Below are 27,026 nucleotides of genomic sequence, written 5' to 3'. Positions count from 1 at the left end.
TTGGAGGTGTGCCAAAAACCAATTGGGTCGGCACCCACTGAACACATGTATCTTAAATAATTGATCTGCAACCAGCCGTGGCCATATGATGCCAAACTTAATAAATATATAATTAAGAAATGGTGTCACTTGTTTTTTAGTGGTAGTCTGTGATAAAAACGGTGTTAAAAGTGTTTGTGATTTCCTAAAAGATGAAGGACGAGATTTTTTTTTAACTTTCATTGAATTTGAAATAGATTTCGTTTGTCTAATGTTTGCATTATGCAATATTAAAGTATTTTATGGGCTATATCCAGGTATTTAAAATCAATGTCTATAACGTTAGATAAATCATCTGTTAAGAGGGAATGTACCCCTTTCATTCCTTTTTATTTTGAAAATATTATTGTAATATGAAAAGTGCACTAAAATTATTTTAGGAATGACTCTAATTCTTGGCCAAATTATTCGAGTATAACCTGGTTTGGGTCAGTTTACGCTTTATAATCCGCGAAGCGGATTATAAAACAGCGTAAACTGACCCAAATCAGGTTATACTCGAATAATTTGGCCAAGAATAAGACATTCCTTTAATTTAATTTTAAAATCATTAAATAACTATGGGTGTAAAATTTCGTTGCTTTTTATTAGTTCAAACCGTAGTAACGGAAGTGATGGGAAGCGAGGGGAGGTAAAAACTGACACATAGGCTCAGCAGCCTTGTTGTTTATTTACATGTGGTAAGATCGAATTATTGTTTGGAGTTAAAGGTACATTTATTAAACTGGAATTTTCCATGAATCCCAAGGCCTGGAAATGAGAGGATTGTATGGATACAGATGATTCAGCTGGTTGTCAGGGGGTGTGTCCCCATACCAAACCAGGTTATACAGAAATAATTTGTGTTCCTTTTTGGATATTAACCAATCAGAGGCTAGAATACAAAGAAAATTAAATTATTTACAGATATTTGAATAGTAACCATGAGCTAACAGTGTTTTTAGAATCTGATATTTCTGTTCAAGAGGTTTTTAAGGTTTGTTTTAGAACAACTATGGCTACTCTCAGTTGATTCGATACGCAAGAGCATGCTCTACGTATGTACAATTTCTAAAACGAGGTAAATTATTGACAAACAAGTTAATGAAACAAGAATATCAGCTGTCTCGTTTAAAGTCATCATTTCGTAAGTTCTTTGGTCGATACAATGACATTGTCAGCAAATACAATTTATCATTGAGTCAAATGCTGACTGACGTTTTTCATACGAATTGTTAGGCCATTATTTACACACTGAATTGTCGACGGATTTTTCCGTTATTTCCTGATCATGACAAGGGGCACACGGCGGGTGTGACCGGTCGGCAGGGGATGCTCACTCCTCCATGGCACCTGATCCCACCTCTGATGTTTGGAGGTTCGTGTTTGCTCTGCTCCTATTTTGTAATGTTTAGTGGACTTTTGAGCTTGAATACTGTTCGTTATCTCCATATATTTCATGATGAAGCAGCCCAGTTATCACAGGTATTTTGTTCTGTTTCAAACAGGAAATGATATATTGCTTTGTATGTAGAATAATAAAATTTATCATTTTATTATGAAAAGATAATGAAGTTTCACCAAAAATAATATTACATGTGTTAAACCCAACTCTTTTAAAAGTTTTTGTAAAATTGTGCATGCTAAGATTACTCCACAATGACGAGATTTTTATGCAATTCAAAAATATATGTTGTATTGTTTCTATCTCCTGTTTACAAAAAGTACAGTGGTCATCAGATAGAATATTTATTTTCTTCAAATAATAATGGAAGGATTCTATGAAGGATTCTATACGCTAACCATATATGGAGATATATGGAGATAACGAACAGTATTCAAGCTCAAAAGTAAAATAAGATCAGAGCAAACACGGACCTCCAAAACATCAGAGGTGGGATCAGGTGCCATGGAGGAGTGAGCGTCCCCTACCGACCGGTCACACCCGCTCCTTGTCATGATCGGGAAATAACGGAAAAATCCGTCGACAATTCAGTGTGTTAATAATGGCCTAACAATTAGCATGAAAAACGTCAGTCAGTATTTGACTCAATGATAAATTGTATTTGCTGACAAGGTCATTGTATCGACCATAGAACTTACGAAATGATACTTTAAACGAGACAGCTGATATTCTTGTTTCATCAACTTGTTTGTCAATAATTTACCTCGTTTTAGAAATTGTCCATACATAGAGCATGCTCTTCCGTATCGAATCAAATGAGAGATATAAACTCCGTATGCAGGTGATGAAGGTATATTGCTGCATAAGTAAGGGAAGTTGGCGATTGAAAAGATAACGTCTTTTTCAAGTACAATATCCAAATATGAAACAGATGTCAGATTCTGTAGTATCTTTAATCTCAAGCTCACCAGGATATATCGTATTTACATAAGAATGGAAATAACCATTGTTAATTGACAATACGTCGTCGATATATCTAAATGTCGAGTTGAAGGCCACAGCAAGTGTTTTCTTCTTTTCATGTATAAGATTTTGGACAAATTCTGCTTCATATGAATACAAAAAAGATCTGCTAATAACGGGGCACAATTGGTACCCATGGGAATTCCAACAGATTGTTGGAAGACCTGATCTCCAAAAACCACATAGACATTGTCAATAAGAAACTCAAGCATCTTTTTAATGTCAACTTCAGAGTATTTGTATGTACAATCAGAATGTTTTTTAACAAAATAATTTTGCAAATGACCAATGACAAGGTAAGTAAATTTATGAGTTCCATTTTTATAGAAAAAGCAGCTGTCAATGATATCAAAAAGCCTGGATTTTAATTTATCGCGGGGAATGGTTGTGTATAAAGTTGAAAAGTCGTAAGTTTTTAAGCTGTTGATTTTGGTAAAATCTTGTGATTTCAAATTTTCCAAAAGTTCATTTGAATTTTCAAGTATCCACATCTGATTTACACCACTTTTCGAATATATTGTTGCACAGTACTCTTGAAGTTTCCCCTTCACTACTGTTAATATCTTAGTGAGGAGTAAAGAAAGAGGCTTGGTAGAACATTTACTGGAACCCGCTATGTATCTTTGTTTGTAAGGATTTTTATGAAGTTTCGGAATCCAATATAGATATGGTAAATCAAATTTATTTTGGTTGTTTGAAATATTAAAAATATTCAAAACTGACATATGATTTTGAAGAATTTCTTCCTTAGAAAGAGAACTATGAGTATAAGTGGGATTACCACTTGTAGAATTAAATCCAAGTTCCTCTAAAATACATTTAATATAATGAACCTTACAAACAAAGATACTGTTGTCACCTGCTTTGTCAGCAGGGACCAGTACGTACTGATCATGTAATCTATCTAATTCTTTTTCACTTCTGGATTATTGAATACAGAAGGATGTACAAAGTAGAAAAAAGCATATCAATTTTAAAAAATGCAAAGAACAATTTTTAAAACTTTTGGTCACCATGATAAATATTTTTTTTTTTATAATTCATATTATGTAAATTCATACTTTAGATATCATATAATTAAAATATTATATATTATATATAAATATACTGATTTTTGTACAGCTTGCAAATTAAATTGATAAGATATATTATGATTATGCCACGCTGCCATAATGAGTTCATGTCGTCCCACTACAGTCCATATTTGACTCATATGGCAGCTCTATCAGAGGACTGGACCCTCTTAATAGTGGCTATTAATAAAACAACTCTTATAGTTTATACATATTCATGTTTTAACATTGAAGTACAATAGAGAAAAAAATATATTGAAAACGAAAAGTCATACATAATAATGAGATTAAGTTAATATAGTTTTTTTATGTTATATACATATATATTTACATATATATATATTCATATGTATAAAAGTTGGATGATTTATATCACAGACTTTCTTCGACCTTTTTAAATATATTTATTTTCCAGTTCTTGTATTTTGATCTTTTAAGAGCATAATAAAACGTGTTTAAGGATTTTTTAACATGACAAAGAATTGTTTTTGGCGTTTCAGCTATTTCTTCCAGTCTACATAGCATTTTGTATTTATAAATTCTAAGGGCTACAAATGATATAAGATTGGTAAATAAAATTGTTTTTTCGTTGACTTCATTATAGAATCCTACTACTATAAGTTTCCATGATACATTAAATTTTAAAATTTCACTAACAACATTCCATATTCTTTGAACATTTTTGCATTCGTATAGTAAGTGTTTGTTTGTTTCAACGCATTCTTTACAGTATGGACACAGATTAGATATGTCATTCCATTTGCTTAAATAACTTCTATTATTAAGCAGATTATTAAGTATTCTGTAGTTAAAATCTGCAATTTTTTTGTCAAAGGCTTTGACAATTTTGGAAAAATATATTTTTGAAAAACATTGATTCTGGATAATGAATTCTTTTCTAAACTTGTTAATATAGCATGGCTTAACAAATTTTTTATTTTTAAAGATATCATAATAGAACTTGCATTTTTTGTCTTTGATACAGTGATATTGATTATCATTTAAAACAAAATGAAAAGTATTTCTGATATTTGTATATTTTGATAAGCTGAAAGCAAACTGATTCTTATATTTCTGAAACACATTTTTCAATATCAAGTACTCACAAAATATGTTATTTTTTTTACAAGCATGTTTAAAAAGTATTCGAGTGGCTTAATACCATTTTCATCCACAATATCTTTTACATATAAGATTCCAGCATCATACCAGTTTTCAAAAAATAATACCTTATTTTTGTAGTTAAAAATTTTGTTTCCCCATATAGATTGTCTCAGAAAGTCAAATGTGGTCATTTTACTTATTTCCATTGAGCTCTTAGTTTCACTAAATGTTTCAAAAATTTCTCTATAAAATATCGGAAGACGCTTCAGTATATTGTGATTATGTATTGCTAAGTTATTAGTGTGTAACATGTAGATAATATCTTGCTATCTTTAATTGAAATTTTCTAAAAAGATTTTAATGTTGCTTTTTTCATTTGATATTAATTTGGAAATCCATGAACATTTAATTGCTTTCGCTTTAGACTCTATATCCACAACTCCTATACCACCCTGCTGTATATCCCCTATTAAGGTTCTTCGTTTTATTCTGTCTTTCTTATTCCAAATAAAATTGAAGATAATTTTATTGATATTTTTTATGATATTAGCACTAGGATATGGTAAGAGTGAGAGGTTGTATATCAATTTGGATACAGCAAGATTGTTAATAATGCAGGTTTTCCCGAATATAGTTAATTTTCTTTTTTTCCATGATTCGAAAAGTCTCTCAAGCTCTTTAATTTTGTTTCCCCAATTTTTTTCAATACATTTCTCTATGTCATGACCAATATGAATTCCTAACACTTTAACACATTCTTTGTTAACCTTTACTCCATATAAATCATGTGCTGTATCCTTCAGATTGCCTAGTAACATGCATTCCGTTTTGCTAATATTGAGAGTCAATCCAGATATATTTCCAAAGTTCTTTATACATGTTACTGCTTGTTTTAAAGATTTTTTTATCACGGAGTGCTAATGTAGCATCATCAGCGTGTTGTATCATTTTTATGTCTGTTGACATCTTAGGAGTTTTAAATCCAATAATGTTTTCATCAGACATTATTTTTATTGATAAGATTTCTGCAACAAAAAGGAATATCATCGAAGAAATAGGGCATCTTTGTCGTATGCCCCTTTCCATATTGCACGTTTTAGAAATCCATCCATTATTTTTTAGTTTGAAAATTGGTTCTTTGTACAAAATCGATATCCATTGGAGAAAATTGTCCCCAAAGTTAAAACGTTTTAAGGTTTCAAAAATAAAATTCCATTCGACTGAATCAAAAGCTTTCTGGAAATCTAAGAAAAGTAAAATTCCATCGTAGTTTTTATTTTCACAATATTCAAATATATCTAAAATTGTTCTTGCATTTGTTCCTATGTATCTTCCCTTTATATATGCATATTGATGTTCACTAATTAATAGGTCTATTATTTTTTGAAGTCTGTTAGCTAATATAATGGCTAATATCTTATAATCAGTATTTGTGAGACTTATAGGGCGATAGTTTGCTAAATCTGATTTATCTCCCTTTTTATGAATAAGTGTGATTAAAGCTAAACGTTGAGAGAATGTCATACATTTATTATTAAAGGTGTATATTAAATTATTGTAGAAATACGGTTTTAATTCATCCCAGAAAATTTGATAAAATTCGCCTGGTAGCCCATCCAGGCCTGGCGATTTATTTGATTTTAACATTTTAACTGCTTTGTCACATTCTTTCATTGTTGGAAATTCATCTAATTCTACTTTCTGTTTTATCATTAACTACCTGAGCTATGTTAATTGTATCTAAATAAGTTTTGATCTCATTATTATCAATATTTGATGATTTGTATAATCTAATATAAAAATCACACATTTTTCCTAAGATGTCACAACTATTCGTAGTTACATAATCGTCATTTGATACGATTGATAGTATTGTTATTTTGGTGAGATGATTCAAGTTTAAGGAAGAAAGACGAATTTGTTTCTCCTTCGTCTATCCACTTCGCACGTGATCGAATTTGGGCACCTTTAGCTTTAATTTTTTATTTATCAGTTCTTTTAGCTCGGACTCTAATTTTCTTTTTTTATTCATATCAATATCGTTTGAATTTGATTTTTCAATATCAGATATTTCATTTTCTAAATAAATGATTTTACGTTTACATGATTTACTAACAATTTTACTGTATTTTATAGAGTAGTCTTTAATTTTAATTTTAAGTGCCTCCCAAGATGCTTGAATATTTTCAGTTGATTTAAAATCTTTAATATTTTTTTTCATTTCCGTGATAAAAATATTATCTTCTAGAAGTGAGGCATTAAATTTCCAATATCCTGGACCTCGTATATTTAAATCAATGTCAAAAATGACCCTAATACATTTGTGATCTGACATTCTTGTTCCCCCTGAATGTGACCCTGGTATTTCTCGGAGAATTATATTTTTAGCTGGATATATTAAGGATTTTGATATAAGTACGTAGTCGATTCTGCTTGTGGGTATGTTTGCCCCGTTGCACCATGTATATCCTACATCCTGTGGCCTTAAGTCTCGCCACAAGTCTATCAGACTATTATTATTTAAAATTTTTTGAAAATAATTAATACTGGAATCGTCAGTCTTCTCTAGATTACAATTGAAATCTCCTGCTAAAATGATATTGTCAGGATTGTGAGAATATTTAGTTATCCATTTATTAATTTTCAAGAAAAAGGACTTTCGTTCCGCTTGATTGTTTGGTGCATAAATATTTATTATTGTAAGCTTTTTTTCTTCCAAAATTAAATTAGTAAAAATCATTCTTCCATCATAAGACTTGTGAATATCTAATATTTCAAAATCTAAACCTTTTCTAAATAATATAGAAGTTCCTCTGCTATATTGTGAGTCAGAAAAATTATGGATACTAATCCCACACCATCTTGCATTATAGCATGCCTCATATTTATCAATAAAATGTGTTTCCTGTAATAATATTACATCGGCATTTATGTCAGATAACCAGGTATATAATTTAGTTCTTTTCTCTGTAGAGTTTAAACCTCTACAGTTTAATGAATATACATTTAAAACGTTCATGCGAATATTTGATTAACTTTCTGATTAGATATGAAGAAATTCTTCAGTACATATATATAGTTATCTTGACACACTACCTGCCTTGCCACGACGTGAAGGCTGGTTGCGTTGGGGCATGGCACGCTCTCGCTTTGATCTGGCGATGCTTGTTAAAATTCGCCCCATAACGTTTTTACCAGGCCAAGAAGTGACTGAAGAGTTGGTGGTGCCACGTTTGTCAAGCCCCGATCCCCAGTAATCGTCAAAGGCAGCTTCTACGAACAAAGCTGATTCACTGGATTTGAGGACGCTTTCTTTAAATTCGAGCACTTGGTCGAATTTGGCCTCCAGGATCTCCTTCATGACATCATCACGCTGTAGCAGCCAATCATCGGATGTAGTAATCTTGGCTCCGATGCGTTTAGCCTCTAAAGCGGAGGTTGCGTTGCGCACTGCGGAGGCATTTACGAAGTCACCAGATCGCATAGCCTTACTATACTGGAAGGCATGCTCGGCAGAGTCATGTGATATTCCAAAGATGTTGATGTTGCATGGATAAAAGTTTGAAAGAATATCCTCCTTTCCACTGAAAGCGATGATATCTTTCTCGCCATTACCATAACTTGAGCATTTTGGGTCTCCTGGAGTGTGACCGGGTTGTTTACAGATTTTGCAACAGGTCTCATACTCACAGTTGAACCGAAGGTGATCTTCGCCCCAACAGTTTGTGCATCTCAAAGATTGCTTCTTTATTGGTTGTCCCCGATGTGAGATGGTGCATCTCAACCCGGCGCATTCACTGTTTTTTGGTAGGAATTTGCCATTAGGCATTGGTTTCATGTACAAAAAGCGGTTTCCATTCAATATTTCTGTCATTTTAAGGGTGGTAGGGTTGCGAATTTTTTCATATTTAATATCAGACGTGAGCTCAGCACCAAGCTTTTCGAGCATGTTGATTACACACGAATCCTCCACAGAGAGAGGAACTCCCCTGACCGTGACCCTCACAACCTCTTCCTCTGGTTTCTCTGTTCCTGCAGAGAAAGGGTTAGTATCAAACACGGAGACACTTACGTTGTTGAGGGTGAATCCGTTTGAAACTAGAAGATTTCGGCTCTCTGTCGACCCGACATATATGCGCCAGAGATCTCGATCTCTTTGAACGCAAGTGATATCAGATGCCACTGTGTTTACAGCACAGGCGAGAGCATAGTCTGAAATCGGTTCTTTTTTGTTTGTTTGTATGTCTCTATTTCGTAGGTAGACGGGTTTAAGTAATCTTTTATCTCCCATTTTTTTTTATTGACTGTAGAGCACACAATGACAATCTATAGGAATTAAATCTCCGTACAGTGAGTGAGTAGATACTCACGCCCAGTGTTAACAAAGCATTCACAGTATTCACTAAATATCTACATCCAAAAACACTAAAATATCACTGTATCATATATCCTGAGAATAAATATCACTATATTTGAGAAGAATCCAAGAGTGACTGAAATTTTCACAGAAATTCCAGAAAAATGTCAGAAGAACACAGAGAGTAGAAAAACACGTCTTTACTCCTCTGAGTCACGTGACGATCTTGTGATTAATATTTTTGATTTATAAACATTTAATACAACACCAACAATAATTATTTTTCAAATGGAATACTATATCTCTTTGATAAACCTTTCATCTAATATTGCATTCTTGTTAAAAACTAGAAAGGGTAAGTGTGAATTTGTGGGAGAATGTGAGCAAACATTTCATTATGTAACTTGATATGTCACCCTTTGAAAAAAAAAATACATCCCCAACCAAAACAAAAACCATCTTACAAAAGTAACTTTTGTTAATTGTTTATTCCATTATATTTTAGATTAAACCGTTTGTAAGAGTCGTCTTTCAGAAAATTGTACTTTTAATTTCTAAATTTTAATTTCGGAAACGAGACAGGTTACAGATAAATAAGTTGATGATACAAAGAGATCAACAATATCGTTAAATGTCAACAACTTGCAAATTCTTTAGTCGATACAATGATCTTGTTTACAATCTATCGAGAGGTCAAATTCTGACTGATTTCTTTTATTTAAAAAAAAAAAAACTCTGATTTGTTGAAATAAGCAAAGAAGCTTAGAGCTGTTCACGATTCGTATCGCATCATTGAGGGTTTATGATCGATATCATATTCGAAATTCACATACATTCTAAAATAATAAAGTTTTGAATACCCAGAACTTTACAGTACGAAAGCTATATCATAAAAAAAGTATATGCCCTCGAATCTTCGATTATGGGGGCATAATATGAAGAGCAGGTTTTACGTTGTAATATTTTAAAAGTATGATTCTGATGATAATAAATTTACCGAATTAGATATGTATTTTCTGTCTTTCAAAGTCAACAGATCCGCTCTTATTGAATGAAACTCTGTCAAAACTTTCACTGATGTCCTATCAACACGAACAACAATACACTTACATATGTAAGTCGAGTATTTTCCCAAATAAAAACAGAATACGTCAAAAAGTACTTTAGTTTTTGGTAAATGATCATGGAGTTCAATCATTTATAATATTTTTAATTTTGATTTAATATTTGGATATTAAGTAGTTTTAGAACAAATTACTGTAAACGTATTACATATGGCTTTGTATTCTATTTAGCACCTTTCGCGGAAAGCAGCTTCTGATAAATAAGGTACATCACAAAATGTTTCTATTATTTATATTACCGGTATGTACATTCAGACAGCACAAAATCAAAACTTCACTAAAAATAAGAAATCAATTCCCGACATATATTGCACACGCCAAATAAGATACATTCAAAGAATTTCTAGAACTTTTGAATAAAAAAAAGTAAAATATACCCGTACACTTTGCCTTTCTTACGAAACGGGTTAAAACTGTACTGCAGAGTTCTTGTTGCCTCCGAGCATAAATATCTAATTGTATTTTAGGAGCATGAAAAGTCATTTACATAACTTACTACATTTTTACTTCACCTGAGCCGAAGGCCTAAGTGAGCTTCTCCGATCGATGGTACTTAGCCGGCGTCCGTCTGTCGTCTATCGTATATACACATTTTCGACTTCTTCTCAAAAACAACTGGGAAAATTTAAACCAAATGGCCACAAAGCATCCATGGATGAAGGGGATTTAAGTTTGATAAAAAAGGTCCACATCCTCTTTCAATAGTCGTTCAAAGCCTCACATAGGAATTTATAGGTAAAATCTTTAAAAATCATCTCAAAAATAGCAAATATTTGATAAATCATATCTATAAAAAAACATCTTCATATAGCCTTAGCTCAAATTTGTTCAAATTATGACACCGGCTATAGGATGGGGACGCAATGATCGATCAAAGTTTTTTTTAAATAAGAAAATACATAAAAAAATCTTTTAAAACCGTTTTCTAAAGAACAGTGAAGCCAAGATTTAAATAAATATATATGGAAGCATCCTCAGGTAGTGTAGATTGAAGTTTGTCCGAATCATGGCCCCCCGGGGCTGGTGGGGGGGGGGGGGTAGGCAACATTTACATATTAGGGAGAGGGCGTAATAAGTTTTCAGAACTTGTGCCGAATTCCTTTGTAATTGTAAATTACAATAAAGTATGTTCAAACCAAACCGAAGATTTACATTGGAATATTTAGTAAAAAATACTTTTAAAAATTCTTCTTAAGAACAACAAAGCCTAGATTAGACATATTTATATGGAAGCATCCTCAGGTAGTGCAGGTTCTAGTTTGTTCAAATCATCACCCCTGAAAGTAGGGTGAGGCCACGATTTAAGATTGACGTTTTAAATAGAAATGCATAGGAAAAATCTTTAAAAATCTTCTCAGGAACAGATAATACATGATAAGTCAAATATATATAAAATCATAGTGTAGGTTCAAATTTGTTGAAATTATGACCCCCAGCGGTAGGGCGGGGCGGCAAATGGTTTGTTAAGTTTTATGTAGGAATATATAGAAAGAAAATCTTTAAAAATCCTCCTGTCAAGAATTCGTCATATTTATATAGAAGTATCCTCAGGTAGTGTCAATTCAAGTTTGTTCAAATTATGACCTTCTGAAGAGGGGCTAGTCCACAATGAGTGATCAAATTTTTACATAGGAATATAAGACAGAATCCATTAAAACTATCTCCTCAAGGACAGCAAAGCAATTATGTCAAATTTTAATGGAAGCATCTTCAAGTAGTGTAGGTTCAATTTTGTTCAAATCATGACCCCAAGGGTAGTGTGGGGTCACAATGGGCGATCAAAGTTTTATATGATAAGATATAGGATTTTTTATTTAAATCTTTTACTCAAAAACAAGGTCATGATGAGTCATATTTATAAGTAAGCATTCTCGGGTAGTTTAGATTCAAAATTGTTTAATTCATAACTGCTGGGAGAAGATTTGGGCCACAATGTGTGATCAAATTTTACATCGGCTGATGGAGAACAGCAGGGTAGCACTTGCTCAGGGTAGTGATGTGGCTTATGTGCCTCTTGCTTCAGATTCAATAGGAGCTTCAGAATTGCATCTAAAGGAGGAATGCCACACCATAATTTTATTTAGTAGACCTTTTAGATACCCCTTTTAAACTATTGTTTCAGCATTGTAAGATCTATATTAGCTCTTTATTATTTTATTTTTATTATTATTATTATTATTATTATTTTTTTTTTTTGCATTTTTTCAGAGAAAATAAAAAAAATGTTTTATTAGCAAATAAGATGGATTGTGGTTCAAAATTTGCTGTTAATAAATGCATAGTATGATTGTCTAATAAAATATGTAAAGAAAGGCTGGATAGACATTTTAATTTTTTTTAATATTTTCTTTTAATGAAAATAAAACAGATTATTTGTGAATTTTTTTAAACCTATGGATAAAATTTTCATAAAACTAATCACAACTAGGGAGAACATGTTAATTAATCATATTTCAAAAAGAAATTGAAACGAAATTGCAAAATTTTATTGAAAATAATTATTTTAATATTTGGACCAATCCCGATTAAAATTAAACTGATCCCGATCAAAATTAACACAAAATAAATAAAAATAATCTATTGCCTTCTTAACGTATTTACCACAAAGAAATCTATTTGATTGTCAAGTTCAATTACTGCTTAACCTATATTACATTTAAACAAACTAGTATTCTTGTGTAAAATTCATCTATTTCCAATTATTATAAAATTATGGTTGACATCAGTTTAATTTTGATCGGAATTGGCCAAAATTTAAAAATTAATTTCTCTAAAATTCCGCAATTTTCTTTCAATTTCTTTTAAAAATATTATTGTCAAAAATATTCTTTGTAGCTGTGACTTGTTTTTTGAATATATTTTCCATATTTTTTGAAAATATTCACAAATAATGTGTTTTACTTTCATAAATAATTTTTTAGTAAAAAAAAAAATTAAAATGTCTATCTAGCTTTTCTTTACATTTTTTAATTAGATATTCATATCATGCATTCATTAACAGCAAATTTTTAACTCTAAAGAATCTTACTTACCCAAAAAACATTTTTTTTATTTTCTAAGAAAAAATGGGGAAAAATCTTATAGAATAATTAAGAGCTAATATCAGCCTTTCAATGCTGAAACCATAACTTAACAGGGATGTCTTAAAGATCTTTGAAATAAAATTTTGGTATGGCATTCCTCCTTAAAGTTTGGAAGATGGAATGTGAAGACAACGAACATTAATCATGTTCCAAAGTCAAATTAAAGAATACAAATTGAAAGCAGAGCAAATACGAATAACTTAACTCTTAAAAGTGGGATAAGGTGTCGTAGAGGAGTAAGAACCCCCTGTCGATCTTTGTCCTCAACGGTTAAAGATCAACAATCTACCTAACGACAGTAATTGCAAACAATTGTAGTAAGTTCGTTTTTGAATACTTGTTTGACTTCACCTCTTCTTTTGTAGAGGTCTTCCGGCTGTATCATCATTATTTGGAGAAGGAATAAAACAAATATGGATGTTAAAGGGTGTTTACTGTACCGGAACTGAAACTTCCTTGTTGGGATGTTACTTTTCTGTAGTTAAATCAAGCAGCTGTGTTAATGACGCACACGCCGGAGTCCTTTGTTACCACTCAGGAAATGGTTGGTTAAAATAACAGTCTTTTATTTTTAAACATTTAATGCAGGGGTACTCAGAGGAATTTAACTTAGGCGGCAATTGTTTTGTTTTTTTAGACTCAGTAAGAATTATAAATGGTAGCTCAACCAATGAAGGCAGAGTTGAGACTTTTCTAGGTGGGCAATGGCGTGGTGTTTGTGACGGAGGTTGGAACAGACTTGATGCTACAGTTACATGTAGAAGCACTGGGTATTCGAGGTAATTTTAATTGTTTAATTTTTTAACTTTAGTCGCACTTTGAATATAAATAATATTTTAGGCCCATGTAGAGAACTTTATTTATGGTTACAGAGAACTGTAATTTGTTTTGTAGAGGTTTTCCAGTTCTATCCTCCTTCTTTGGTGAGAGCAATAGCACAGTATGGCTGGGTGATGTTAATTGCAAAGGAAATGAAGATTCACTGTTCAACTGCCGGCTATTATCTTCAGTCATATCTAGCAAATGCAATTCTGACGGAAGAAATATTGGAGTCGTTTGTTACAATACGTCAAATGGTGAGATAATATTAATTGCTATTTGTTCAATGTACCTAATTCTATTTATTTTTTGTTAGCAAAACACATTCTATATTTAAGCTCTAAAGATATTTTCTGCTCTCAAACACATTCAGAGAGAGAGAGAGAGAGAGAGAGAGAGAGAGAGAGAGAGAGAGAGAGGGAGAGAGAGAGAATGACGAATTATTGACAAAAGCTCTGATTACTTTCAGAAATATTGAGAATAACAAACAGAAATTCCACGAACGATGATATTATAGTAAACCCAAGTGTTCTTGTACGTGGTACCTGGGTGGGGTTGTGTAAAGACAGCTGGGATGACAGAGAAGCAAAAGTTATATGCCGGAGTCTCAGTTACTCCGGGTAAAGTATAATTTATAAAAAAAAAATATACTGCTGATCCATTACGTTGAAATAGTTAAAACACAAAAGCTGCAGCATATGACAAGTTGTTAATGTTTATGTCATCAATTCAAGTTGGGTTATTAAAGAACTTGCTTTCAATTAGGAATGCATCTACTTTAAAAATAACTGTCGAGTCAAAAATTTATTCAAGTAAAATGTATCCTCAATTAATGACTGGTGGTGCATAAACTAGATACGAAATTTATAAACGGTATGTAAATCGATCTTATTATCGATAATATAAATAAAAATAATAGTTATAAGGTCATGGAATGCGCTATAGCATTCAATTGCCCCTCTGACCCTCCATTTGTCTGTCCCAAAGACTTTTCAATTATCTTGTTGACCTTGCTGGACACATGAACGAAAAAAGACAAATCATTTTTTTGTACACTTCACGATAATAACAAATGAAATTTTTTAATATAAATTAATTCTTGCTTTAATAGTTCTACAGAAAACCACGTCACTAAAATTACATTCAAACATCGTAATCTTGTATTTTTGTAATGTTAAAAAATTAACAATACCAGTAGATCCACCAAAATATAATTTTTTGATTCCATACTTCTTAAGTGTTTTTGATTTACAAGTTATAAGATACTTCAGTCTTCAAAACAATAATTGTAAATATGTAGATGTTAGCGTTATTGTGTGACTTACATATACCAGAACTTTCTCAATCCTTTAATGAACACTGTAGGTGAATAAGTTACTTTTTGTAAACAAAATTATTTTTAAAAATATGGTTAAATGCTTTTAATATATATTTGATGGGGTGCTTCTTAGACGATGCAATGAAATAGATGGAGATATTACGAACAGTATTCAAGCTCAAAAGTCCATTAAACAATACAAAATAGGAGCAGAGCAAACACGGACCTCCAAACATCAGAGGTGGGATCAGGTGAAATGGAGGAGTGAGCATCCCCTGCCCACATGAAAAATATGAAACAGATGTGTCAGACTCTGTGATACCTTTTATCTCAAGCTCACCAGGATCGTATCGACATAAGAATGGAAATAGCCATTGTAAATTGACAATACGCCGTCGATATATCTAAATGTAGAACAATTTAATTGCCATATCTCATTGACTAATATGTACACATGAAAATATTTCTTTATGATTTGCTTTTCTCTGTTAATTAGTCATGGTGGATTGATGTACAGCAGACAGGACAGAAATTCATTTGGGGATCTCTTCATTAAAGATTTCCGGTGTAAAGGAACCGAGCAAACATTAGCTGAGTGTGCATCTGGAGTTATTGGTCCGGATGTTTGCAGTGTTTATGGTGAAGTGGGGGTGCAATGTCATACTGACGTCAGAAGTATGTACATTTGATTAGGTTTAATTCGATATTTTACTGTAGACATGGTTTTTTTTTGAAAAAGTAAAGACGTGATTCTTTACATTGACTTAACAGAATAAAGTGTAAGAAAAAGCTTCTTCTGTTAATGAAAATTTATTAATCATTATCTATTCTGCAAAATCAAAAAAAGGAAAACAAAGAAATATAATTACTTATTTTTTTTTAAATCATTGACTCAGGGATATTTAATTGTATGCTTTTACAAGAGTAAAGATTCACATGTGTAGCTAAATACAATATAAGCCCAGAACGAACTGTTTTTAATTAAACTGAGATGATTTTAAACTTCCTAAAAATAATAAGGCCAACATGCAGAGGACCGGAGACAAGAATTATGCATTTGTCATGATTACTGAATCATCAATTTATTGTAGACACTGATTAATACTTTTCAGATCTACATGTGTAGTTGTAAAAAGAAATGTTAAGATTATATAAACCATCAACGCTGTACAAAACAAGAAGCTTCGATGCATTTATGTAACAAGACAACATCATTAACTATTACTTTGAAAGGAACAGTTCAAATTGCTCAGATATGGCACGAAAATCTTTACCACTGCCTTACTCTGATATGACTCGCAAATTGGTAAACATGATGCCAATATTGAAATGTGATGTTTGCATATTAAGGTAAATTGAATTTACAATATACAAAACAAACAAAAATTACTATTTCTTCATTGTTTAACATGCAACTCGAAGTCATATATGTTAAAAATGGTTAGAAATTTCATGTAATCACTATAGGTACTAGCCAATCATATATAAAGAAAAATGTGCACACAAAAATGTTTTAGCGCCTTCTTCTACCACACCTTGACACTCGGTATATCCCACTGAACTCGAAATAAAAGACACCATGTAATCTGACAAAACTGCTTCATATTTGAATATTTTAATAGAGAAAGACATTAAATGCAAACTCATGACTAAAGTTTATAAAAAATGTTATGACTTCAAATATTCTAGTGTCAACACTGAATGCAAACTACAGTTAAATTTTATGATGTGTAATGACTTCAAATTCTCTATCGTCAACTATCTTATTTGTCTAGCAATAAACCACCAGCACCTGTAGATGATGTTTATGTCTCACAGTTGAATCAATATGCAAAAGCATGTCCTTTGAACGAACAATTTCTAAAACGAAACAGACGACTGAAAAACACGATGATACAAGGGTACCTACAATCTCATTTGAAGTCAATGCTTGGCAAATTCTATGGTCGATAAAATGACCTTGTTTGCAAATACACTCTGATGTTATGTTGACTGACATCTTTCAAAAAAATGTAAGGCCATTATTTTAGCATTGAATTGACTACAGATTTTTCCGCTTTCCCGGTCATGACAAATAGCTCACGGCGGGTGTGACAGGTCGCCAGGAGATTCTTATTCCCATGGCACCCGATCCCACCTCTGATGTTCTTAGAGGATTGTATTTTCTCTAATCACAAATTAAATTGTTTCAGTAACCTTTTTAGCTTTTGATTACTGTTCTTTATCGTCATATTTCATATAAATATACTCATATGCATTTGGGTTTCTTTATCCTAGCATAGTTATTTGGTTCCTTTTTAAAAAAAATGTTATACACCTAGTATTTATAATGAATATCTGCTACTCTATAATTGTTTTTTAATACAGATTTTACTAGACTCGTAAATGGATCATCAAACAAAGAGGGGCGTGTAGAGGTGTTTATAAATGGGAAGTGGGGCACTGTTTGTGATGATAGCTGGGGACATGAAGATGCAACCGTGGTGTGCAGAAGTCTTGGATATTTAGGGTAGGCTATCTATTTTTAAAGAATAATCTGTTGTTTTATATTTTAAAAAAAGTATACGAGTTTTCCCTCACTTTTAAATTATTGAATTTTTTTGTGCCAGAATCTCAACTGCTCACATGTCCGCTTATTTTGGACAAGGACTGGGTTCAACATGGTTGGATAATGTTAACTGCAATGGTAGAGAAGTTTCCATATTCGATTGTGAGCACAATGGCTACGGAATAGAAAACTGTGGTCATAATGAAGATGCTGGTGTAACATGTACATAACCTCTTTATAACTGGGTGTCATCCAGTAAAATCTCAATATGCTAGTATATAATTATAAATTTCACATGTTGAGTGTTTGGGAATTAATTTTATCCAACAATTGTGCATATTGTATTTGAATCTTTGGCGACTAGACAGAAAAAATACAGAGAGTTGGATGAAATCATATTCTTACATATACTTACATATCAATATACTCACTTGGGTTCGATGAATATTGTACTTCTCAGGTGTCTAAATCATCGAATTGACCTAAAAAAAAAATCATTTTGTATCTGTCAGAAGAGCCATTATAAGACAGAAAGCGCTTACAGTTAATATGATTATTTGAGTCCTGTGATAAAAGAATTTGTTTCTCAAATTTGAAAAGTCTGTAGGCACTCTTCATTCAATAGATCTTGACCTTAACAATGATACCTGTCCGAATTGATCTGTAGTTCAAAAACATTAATATCCATGATCACGTTTTATAACTTTGAAAGCTATGCTATTGCATTATTCATTCAAGAAGGCTGGGATCTCATTCGCTTTGATTTTTTTGGGGAGGGGGTGTCATTTCAAAGAAAAATCAGTTTTCCTTAAAGTTACATAATGAGTCAAAATCAAGTGTTTCTTAAAGATATCTGTATCATAAAGCAAAAGATTTATGAAAATTATGAGTATAGCGAAGATATGACAACTATAACTGCACTGTAAAGCAAGAAAATACTGCACAATATAAGTGCTGGAAAAACAAAGTTTGTATCTACCGTTTCGTTGTTATCGTACATGTTCAGGTAACGCAACTTTCATCTTAAGCGTAAACTTGTGAACAACATTCAATAGGAGCTTGCAAAGGTTACAAAGGTGAGAAATATGTTCTAATAATCTTTTTTGAATATTGTTGGTCTACCGACATTCATTTTTTGGTACTTAAGACCATGGTAACTTCCTCAACTTTTCTGCGCACGCATACAATAAGGAGGAAGAAGTAAAGCAATATTTTCGTCTTGGGCCATACAAAAATTATTTTTTTTCCATAAAAGTTGATTTTTTAGGTTCCTAAACCTGTAATTTTTCGAAACCTAATACGTTCAAGAATTGAACATAATTTGCACGGGTCATGCAAAAATTCTGTTTGTTATTTTTCCTGTTTGTGTGTTACGGTGTCGCCCTAAACATATTTCGTCAACATAGGCGTTGTAAAGACGAATAATGCGCCCCGTAGAGTAATGACCGGGGGTCATTTCGACCCACTGTAGATTTTGTTAGGGATATACATGTATTTTTCTTTTTGATTAAAAGTTTTAAGAATTATAAATCAAAAAGGCCAAAATGCTCACTTGAGGTATATGTAAAATTAGCATACAGGGATGATGTTTTGACCTCATTAAATCTTTCGAATAAAATTATGTCTTATAAAATAAAATGACAACATTAACCGAATTCAATATGTGGAAATGCTTTCATTTTGATTTGACAAATGTATCATATAAATAAATGTATTCCAGAGAGAGAGAGAGAGAATTGTTTATAATGTCTATCTAACTGAATCAGTTGATCAAGTTGCATTTGAGTACATGCATGTATTTTTTTTAAGTCAGTGATTTAAAAGTAGTGTACATACTTATATTTTTCGGACACAAAAGTATCTTACATTTTTGAATAAGAAGATTTGTGCGATGTTTTAGATACTTTTGGTACATTTTAATTAAAACCAAGAAAAAAACCAATTAATTAACTATCCATTGTATATAGCAAACAAATTAATGGTGGAGATGCGAACAATTTTAACCTACACTGCAAGTAAAAGTTGTATGAAACCCCTGAAATCGTAAAGGATTGGAGTCAATAAATAAAACTTCTCCATGCAGATATCCATTTCTCATCCGTAAAGTGATTAATTCATGTGCTTTACACATCTATCATCTTTGATTTTCTGCATGTTCTCTATCATTATCAAGAATGATAGATCATTTATATGAAATATGAAGATAACGAACAGTATTCAAGCTCAGAAGTCCATTCAAACAATACAAATCGGGAGCAGAGCAAAATTGGATCTCCAATACATCAGAGGTGGGATCAGGTGTCATGGATGAGTAAACATCCCCTGTCGACAGGTCACAGGCGCCGTACGTATGCTCCTTTTCATGGCAAGGCAAACCGAAAAATCCGTAGACAATTCAGTGTTTAAATAATGAATCGTCTAACAATTGGTATGAAAAATCAGTGAGCATTCGACATAATGAAAGATTGTACTTTCTGACAAGGTCACCGTATCGACCATAGAACTTGCAAACGAGACTGTTGATATCCTTAATTTATTAACTTGTTTGTCAATAACTTGCCTTCTTTTAGACATTGTTCCTACGTAGAGCATGCTCTTGTATATCGAATAAACTGGGAAACATAAAACATATGCAGGTGATAAGGGTACATTGCAACAGAAGTAAGGGAAGTTGACAACAGAAAAATTGAAGTTATCACATTTATCATAAAGTCTTATTGCTAGATTACCATTATCGTAAATGATCAATGACAAGGTAAATAAATAAATTTAAAAAAAACAATTATATATTTTTTCTGGTCTTCTATCACCCCATACTATTGTATAACATTCCGTATCTATAAAAGTTATGGCCTTCATGGATTTTTGAAACATTGTTTATGAAGATTCTAGGAATTTTCGATATGCTTACTTTGTTTGAGACTGCTGAAAAGTTGATCGGATACAGAGCATGCAAACCGAATATGTTTGAAGACTTACACACCATATGCAGGCGAAAGCAGAATTTTACTACATACATATATATATATGAACTTGCCGATTCGGAAGTCATCCCGTTAGTCAGTAGTTTAGTTGTTAGTTGGCAATAAGCGTCTATAATTAATAAAGTATCCAAATATGAAAGGGATGAAAAAAGAAAGATTAAGATAACAGTTTTAACCAATAGCCACTGTAACGTACCTATTGTGCAATTTTTCTTGTGTGCTGAATACTCAATAGGTGAAATATTAAGATAATAACCAGTAATCAAGCTCAAAAGTCCATTGGAACATTACAATGGAGAAGAGCAAACACGGACCTTTAAAAAGCATTAGAGGAGGGATCATGTGATATGGAGGTTAAGCATTCCCTGTCAACCGGTCACACCCGCTGTTGCTCCTTGTCATAATCGGGCAAACGGAAAAATCCGTAGACAATTCAATGTAAAGATAATTGGCTTAACTATTTTAATGAAAAAACGTCTGTCAACATTCGACTCAACGATAGATTGTACATGTATATGGTAACAAGGTCATTGTATTGACCATAAAATTGCAAAATGTTTTGACAAAACGAGACTGTTGATATCCTTGTATTATCAACTTATTTGTCAGTAGTTTGCCTCGTTTTAGAAATAGTTCGTAAAAAGAACATGCTCTCGCATATCGATCCATTTGGTAGAAAAGTTCTATATGCAGGCGATAATGGTTTATTGCTACATAATAAGGGATGTTGACCATTGAAAAGTTGAAGTCAAGTTTATCAAAGTTTTTGTTAGTTTGCCATTTGTTTCTTTTTCATGTAAAATATCGAAAATGGCATAATAGATCTGGACACCTTTAATGCTGTTATATTACATTTTAATTGCTTGTTTTTCCAGTGCTCGTCAGGAAAATGCAAGAAAATTAAACGTTGAGAACCAAACCTTGTCATCAATCACCTCTTTTAAACTTTGTATAACTGTTGGGAGGGGTTCATAATTCAAAGGGGATCAATATGTAAAAGATTGCACATGTATAAAATTGACCCCTAGTGTTTTTTTTTTCTACAAAAAATTACATTTTTGTAAGACCGGATGGTCATTTTTTGACGTCAAAAAATGACACTCCCTGTCATTTTCTACGAGGGTCATTATTCAGCTTTACACTGGGCCTTTTGTCAAATTTTTCTTCATTGATTAAATTCTTTAAATTGCCTATAATTTCTGTCTCATCTAGTTATTCTTGCCTTTATTATTTTTTTTAAAAAGAAAATCAAAATTATACTCCTTGACTCTGTTTTATTGTTGCAATTTTTTTATATTGTCAAATTTCAGTTTTCATTTTAAAAATATCCTTATTCCTCTTTTCAAATGTATAGTTATACAGCCATAAAGACATATCTCACAGGTTATCACGGTGTATTCGGGTTTTTACTTAGGGTGAATCACTGTCTTGATAACAGTTAATTTAGATGTAAGAAAACGTTAGACTAAGAAAAGTCATTATTTCTTAAATTTCACTAATGTACGTTGGCCTACGAAAAGTCTCCTTTTTTTAGATTTCACTGAAGGATAAAATCTATAAGAAAATTTTGTTGAACATGAACATGTATATAATGTAAAGTAAGATCTTTGACGATGTAAATAAGTTAGAAAAATGGTTCAAATTTGGAACCTTAAAAATTTCGTTCTCAGGAAAATTAACACTGATTGAGTAAGGTATGTTACACTTTGGCTAAGATGGTAAAATACATTTGTAAGGCAAGTACTTATATCCAATATTAAAGGCCACATCAAACTCATCTTACATGAATGAATGTGTACCTGTATGAAATACACTATTATTTTTAAACACCTACAATATGATTGAAATAAGCATTATATAATATATTATATACTATAAAATCTAAGAGAAATATCAGTACATCACACTATAAGATCACATTTTAAAAAGACGCCAATTATCTGTAACAATAAAAAAAAAAGCCATCCCGACAGCCTCTTTAGGATGGCAGCAGAAAAGAACATTCAATATATACAATACACTATTTACAATATCTCTCTCTTTTTTTCTCTCTCTCATTCTCTCTTTCTCTCTCTCTCTCTCTCTCTCTCTCTCTCTCTTTGGCTCGTTTTTTCAAACATTTCTTCATTAAAAGGAAAATGGAATGAGAAATGAAAAAGTGAAGAATAGGTCCATGGACCACAAAGCTCATCCGAGTCACTTTGGTCTTTATATATATATATATATATATATATATATATATATATATATATATATATATATATATATATATATATATATATATCACTATCCTGCCTTCCCTGTGCTTGAGAAAAATGATTTCTTCTCTATATTCTTACATAAATTTTATTAAACTACTGTGGCCTTACCTTACCCTTGAGGTAATAGGTAATTATTTGAACAAACTTGAATCTACATAACATAATTAAACTTTGTTCAAGTTTCAACTCTTCTGGCCCAGTAGTTTTTGAGTAGGAAATGTTGAAGATTTTTCCTATACAATCCTACGATATACTTTGATTGCCTAATTGTGCCCCCATCCCATTCTTGGGAGGTTATGTTTGAACAAATATGAATCAACACTACTTGAGAATTTTTCTATATCAATATGACTAAAAATGCCTTTGCTGTTTTTGAGAAGAATTTTACAGATTTTTTTCCTATATATCCCTACGTACAGTTTTTTCTCCTATTGTGGCCCCATCCATGGGGATCATGATTTGAACAAACTTGAATCCATAGTATGTAATGGGGCTTTCATCTGAGTTTCAATTCTTCTGGCCCCGTGCTTCTTGAGAAAAAAGATTTCAAAGATTTCTATCTAAAACTTTTTCTATTCTGGCCCACCCTACTCTGGGGATCATGCTTTGAACAAACTTGAATCTACACCACCTGAAAATGTTTCCATGTCAATATGACCAATAATGTATTTGCTATATTTGTGAAAAAGAGTTTTTATTAAAGTTTCAACTCTAGATCTTCTAGCCCCGTGGTTCTTCAAAAGATTTTCAAGATTTTTTTCCTGTACATTCTCATGTAAAACTTTGATTGCATATTGTGGCCCCACCCTACCCCTAGCTATAGGGACATGATTTGAACAAACTTGAATCTACCCTACCTTAGGATGCTTTCATATATGTTTCATATTTTCTGGCCCAGTGGTTCTTGAGAAGAATATTTTTAAAGATGCCATTAGGTTTTCACTGATTCGTAATTATTTCCCCTCAAGGCGTGTGCTTCCCTTGAACAAACTTATATTCCCATTACTAGAAATGCTTTATTGTAAGTTTGATTTAAATTGGCACAGGGATTCTTGAGAAGTCGAAAATATACAAACAGAAAGACGTACGCAAGACAAAATGTGATAAGAAAAGCTCCCTTGAGTCTTCGGCTCAGTGAGCTAAAGAGGTGAAATTAACGAACAGTGGTTGATCTCACAAATCCTTCAAACAATACAAATTGTGGAAAGGGCAAAAAAAAAAAAAAAAACAAGGACTTATGGAAACACTATAGGTGGGATCAGGTGCCAAGGAGGAGAAAGCATCCATTACAAATAGTCCTTTACAATAGCAAACGTTGAAGCTTGGCGAATACTTGTTTGTGTCGAACAGTGACGTAATTGACGGCAGTCTGTCGCACAAAAGAGATATAATTCATTACAAATAGCCAATCAAAAAAGTTGAACGTCCAGATAGTAAAGGACAGAACATAGTATAAGATTTTAAAAAATGACATGATGAAGACAGAACAGATGCATACATACATATGTATACGTTTTTATACATGTTAAAAGAGCATAACATGTGATACAAATTTTGTAGTATTTAGAGACATATATATCATTATTGTAAGTAATTACGGAAGGTTGCAATTTTTGAAAAACTTAAAATTCTATCTTTCATGCTCCAGGTGTGTGTTCAGGTATTATCCTGATCAAATGTCGGGGATGTGGAAAGATCGAATTTTAATTAGATCAGATAAATAAAAGGTTTTAAGAGTCTAGCAATCGGAAAGATCGGAAATATGCATCATTTTGTTTCATGGCCGTAGAAACCGGGGGGGGGGCACGGGGGGGCGTGCCCCCCATAATTTTGCCGATATATAGATGACTATAGAAAATTTAGCTACTTCTAACATGTGTCCCCTCAATAAAAACGTCTGATGCCCCCCCCCCCTTTTTTTTTGCTTGTCAAGGAATTTTTGGTAGTTGGTAGTGCCCCCATCTGAAAATGTATTTCTGTGCCCCCCAAACTGAAATTGCTTCCTACGGGCCTGTGTTTGTCACCAAAGATCGATTGTAGGGCCGGGGTTCAGCTTTCAGCCAAAAGCACATCAGAAAATACGTCAGTCCGTACGAAAAAAAAAAAAAAAAAAAAAAAAAAAAACTAGCATTCCCTAAGCAGTTTATTGAAGTTATTTTCGTCTCCACCTCTCTGTGTGATCGGTTCAGTTTCCTTTCGATATTGGAATGTCTTCAGTAACTGAGTATTGAGTTCTTGTAAAAATTTCTCTTGCTTTGTGTGTATTCTAACGAGCCCCTCAGTGACATTCTCAAAATCTGTAATAAAATAGGAAAATAAGTTGATATGTCTAGAATTTAACACAGAATAAGGGTCTTAGAGATTTAACATATATGAGATCAGGATATTTGAGATTTTTTTTGAAAAGGAAACCATCTATTAGAACAAAATTTTCTACATGTGATTCTAAATATTTTACAGGGACATCATATTTGGTCTAAAGAACACCTGGTATAACACTAACAAAGAACCTGTATTTCCTATATGATATTTGAAGAACATACTTATTTCCTCTAGCGGTGTGTCTTTAGTCTTTGATGGTTTGTCATGATGCTCTGGATTCCCAGTATTCATGTGTACGATAGACATCTGCTTGTTAGTGACGTCCATCTTTGATTGAGTCTCATTAGGATTTTTTGTTTTTGGTTGAAGAGTGATGTAAGCATGATGCTCCTTTTCTTTCGTTTCTTCTATTTCATATGGCATTTTCAGGTTGTCGTCAATATCAGCAATATCGTGATAAATATGGGACACTCTGTTGAGATAACTCCTTCTACTTGGCATCTCTTTTCTGTTTCTGGAAGTCCTACTGTTAATAATCAATAAATTTATTTCCTTCTACATTTCAAAATATTTCAAAGCATTAAGTTGTGCCCTTCCTTCTAATTTCCCATCAATGTATGTACATTTTAAATCATAGACATTCAAAAAGACCCTTTCCTCGCATTTGTCTTTATTTTTGACTAGTAAAACAGATGGTCTCACTTAAACTATTTTTTACTATAACTCAAACCAAGAAAAGATATACATGTATGAGGAACTTTACATACCTTTTAAATTTAAGGCGACACACAAGGACAAATACCACAATCAATAATACACCAGCAAATCCTCCTATTACTAGACAAACAATCAACATTACTATATTGAATTCCAAGTCAATATCATATCAAAAAATGTTAGAGAAACCTTTAAATTCTCAGTACCATAGTGAAGATTTGTAAAAATGAACATCTGTATCTTCTTTTTAATGCTTCTGGTGATCTCTGTCTCTCCTTTAAAATCGAAAATAAAACTTTGCACATATTCCAATAGGTGGTAAATCATGACAGTAAATTGAAGTTGATATTGATATAACAAATTGAAAAATGATTATTTGATTTGAATTCCGATTACAATTTTGTAACACTAAGATAATAAATCGGGATACCTTCAGCCTTGTCATAAGTAATTGTTAACGGGCCTGAATAAAAGAAAACGGAAAACGAATTGAATTTTCTGGATTTTTAATCTTGTTAAACCAAATATCTGTTTGATATGTCTTTTTTGTTTTTTAATTCAAACAAAAAGTGTAAATGTATATTTATATTTTATTATCTTCTCACATTCTGTAACTTGAAATTTAGTTTTGTCCAACATTCCTTCTAATTTGGTTTGTATGGCACTTAAGAACCTCCTTTTGTCAGTAGTATAACATGTTGATTTGTTTGTATCAGTAATGGTAGCTATTCCATTATTAACGAGGCGTATCACAGACCTAAATCGAAAAAGAACTATTAATCATAGAGAACTGAGCTGTTTTACCGTCAATTTGGACTAAAGTAGACCCCCAGAGGAGGCCTTGGTAAATAAAAAATCTGAAAAGTTGAG

At 32.2% G+C, this 27,026-nt stretch overlaps 1 protein-coding gene across 1 annotated transcript in view; it reads left to right on the top strand.

The window, feature by feature from the left end:
* Positions 1-18,117, top strand: part of LOC133181542 (scavenger receptor cysteine-rich type 1 protein M130-like) — a 29,586-nt gene extending 11,469 nt beyond the window's left edge. The window contains exons 5-11 of the mRNA XM_061316027.1: positions 13,553-13,731; positions 13,825-13,966; positions 14,082-14,263; positions 14,476-14,626; positions 15,821-15,999; positions 17,692-17,833; positions 17,934-18,117. Coding sequence (XP_061172011.1) covers positions 13,553-13,731; positions 13,825-13,966; positions 14,082-14,263; positions 14,476-14,626; positions 15,821-15,999; positions 17,692-17,833; positions 17,934-18,102 — 1,144 coding nt within the window. The 3' untranslated portion in view covers positions 18,103-18,117. The remainder of the gene's footprint in view (positions 1-13,552; positions 13,732-13,824; positions 13,967-14,081; positions 14,264-14,475; positions 14,627-15,820; positions 16,000-17,691; positions 17,834-17,933) is intronic.
* Positions 18,118-27,026: the final 8,909 nt, after the last annotated feature.

This window comes from Saccostrea echinata, unplaced genomic scaffold (assembly GCF_033153115.1).
Source record: "Saccostrea echinata isolate AGI-Se365-2 ecotype Australia unplaced genomic scaffold, CSIRO_AGI_Sech_v1 ptg000009l, whole genome shotgun sequence".
NCBI classification, from domain to species: domain Eukaryota; kingdom Metazoa; phylum Mollusca; class Bivalvia; order Ostreida; family Ostreidae; genus Saccostrea; species Saccostrea echinata.
Note: the sequence above shows the minus strand (reverse complement) of the source record. Positions and strands in the feature narration are given on the sequence as shown.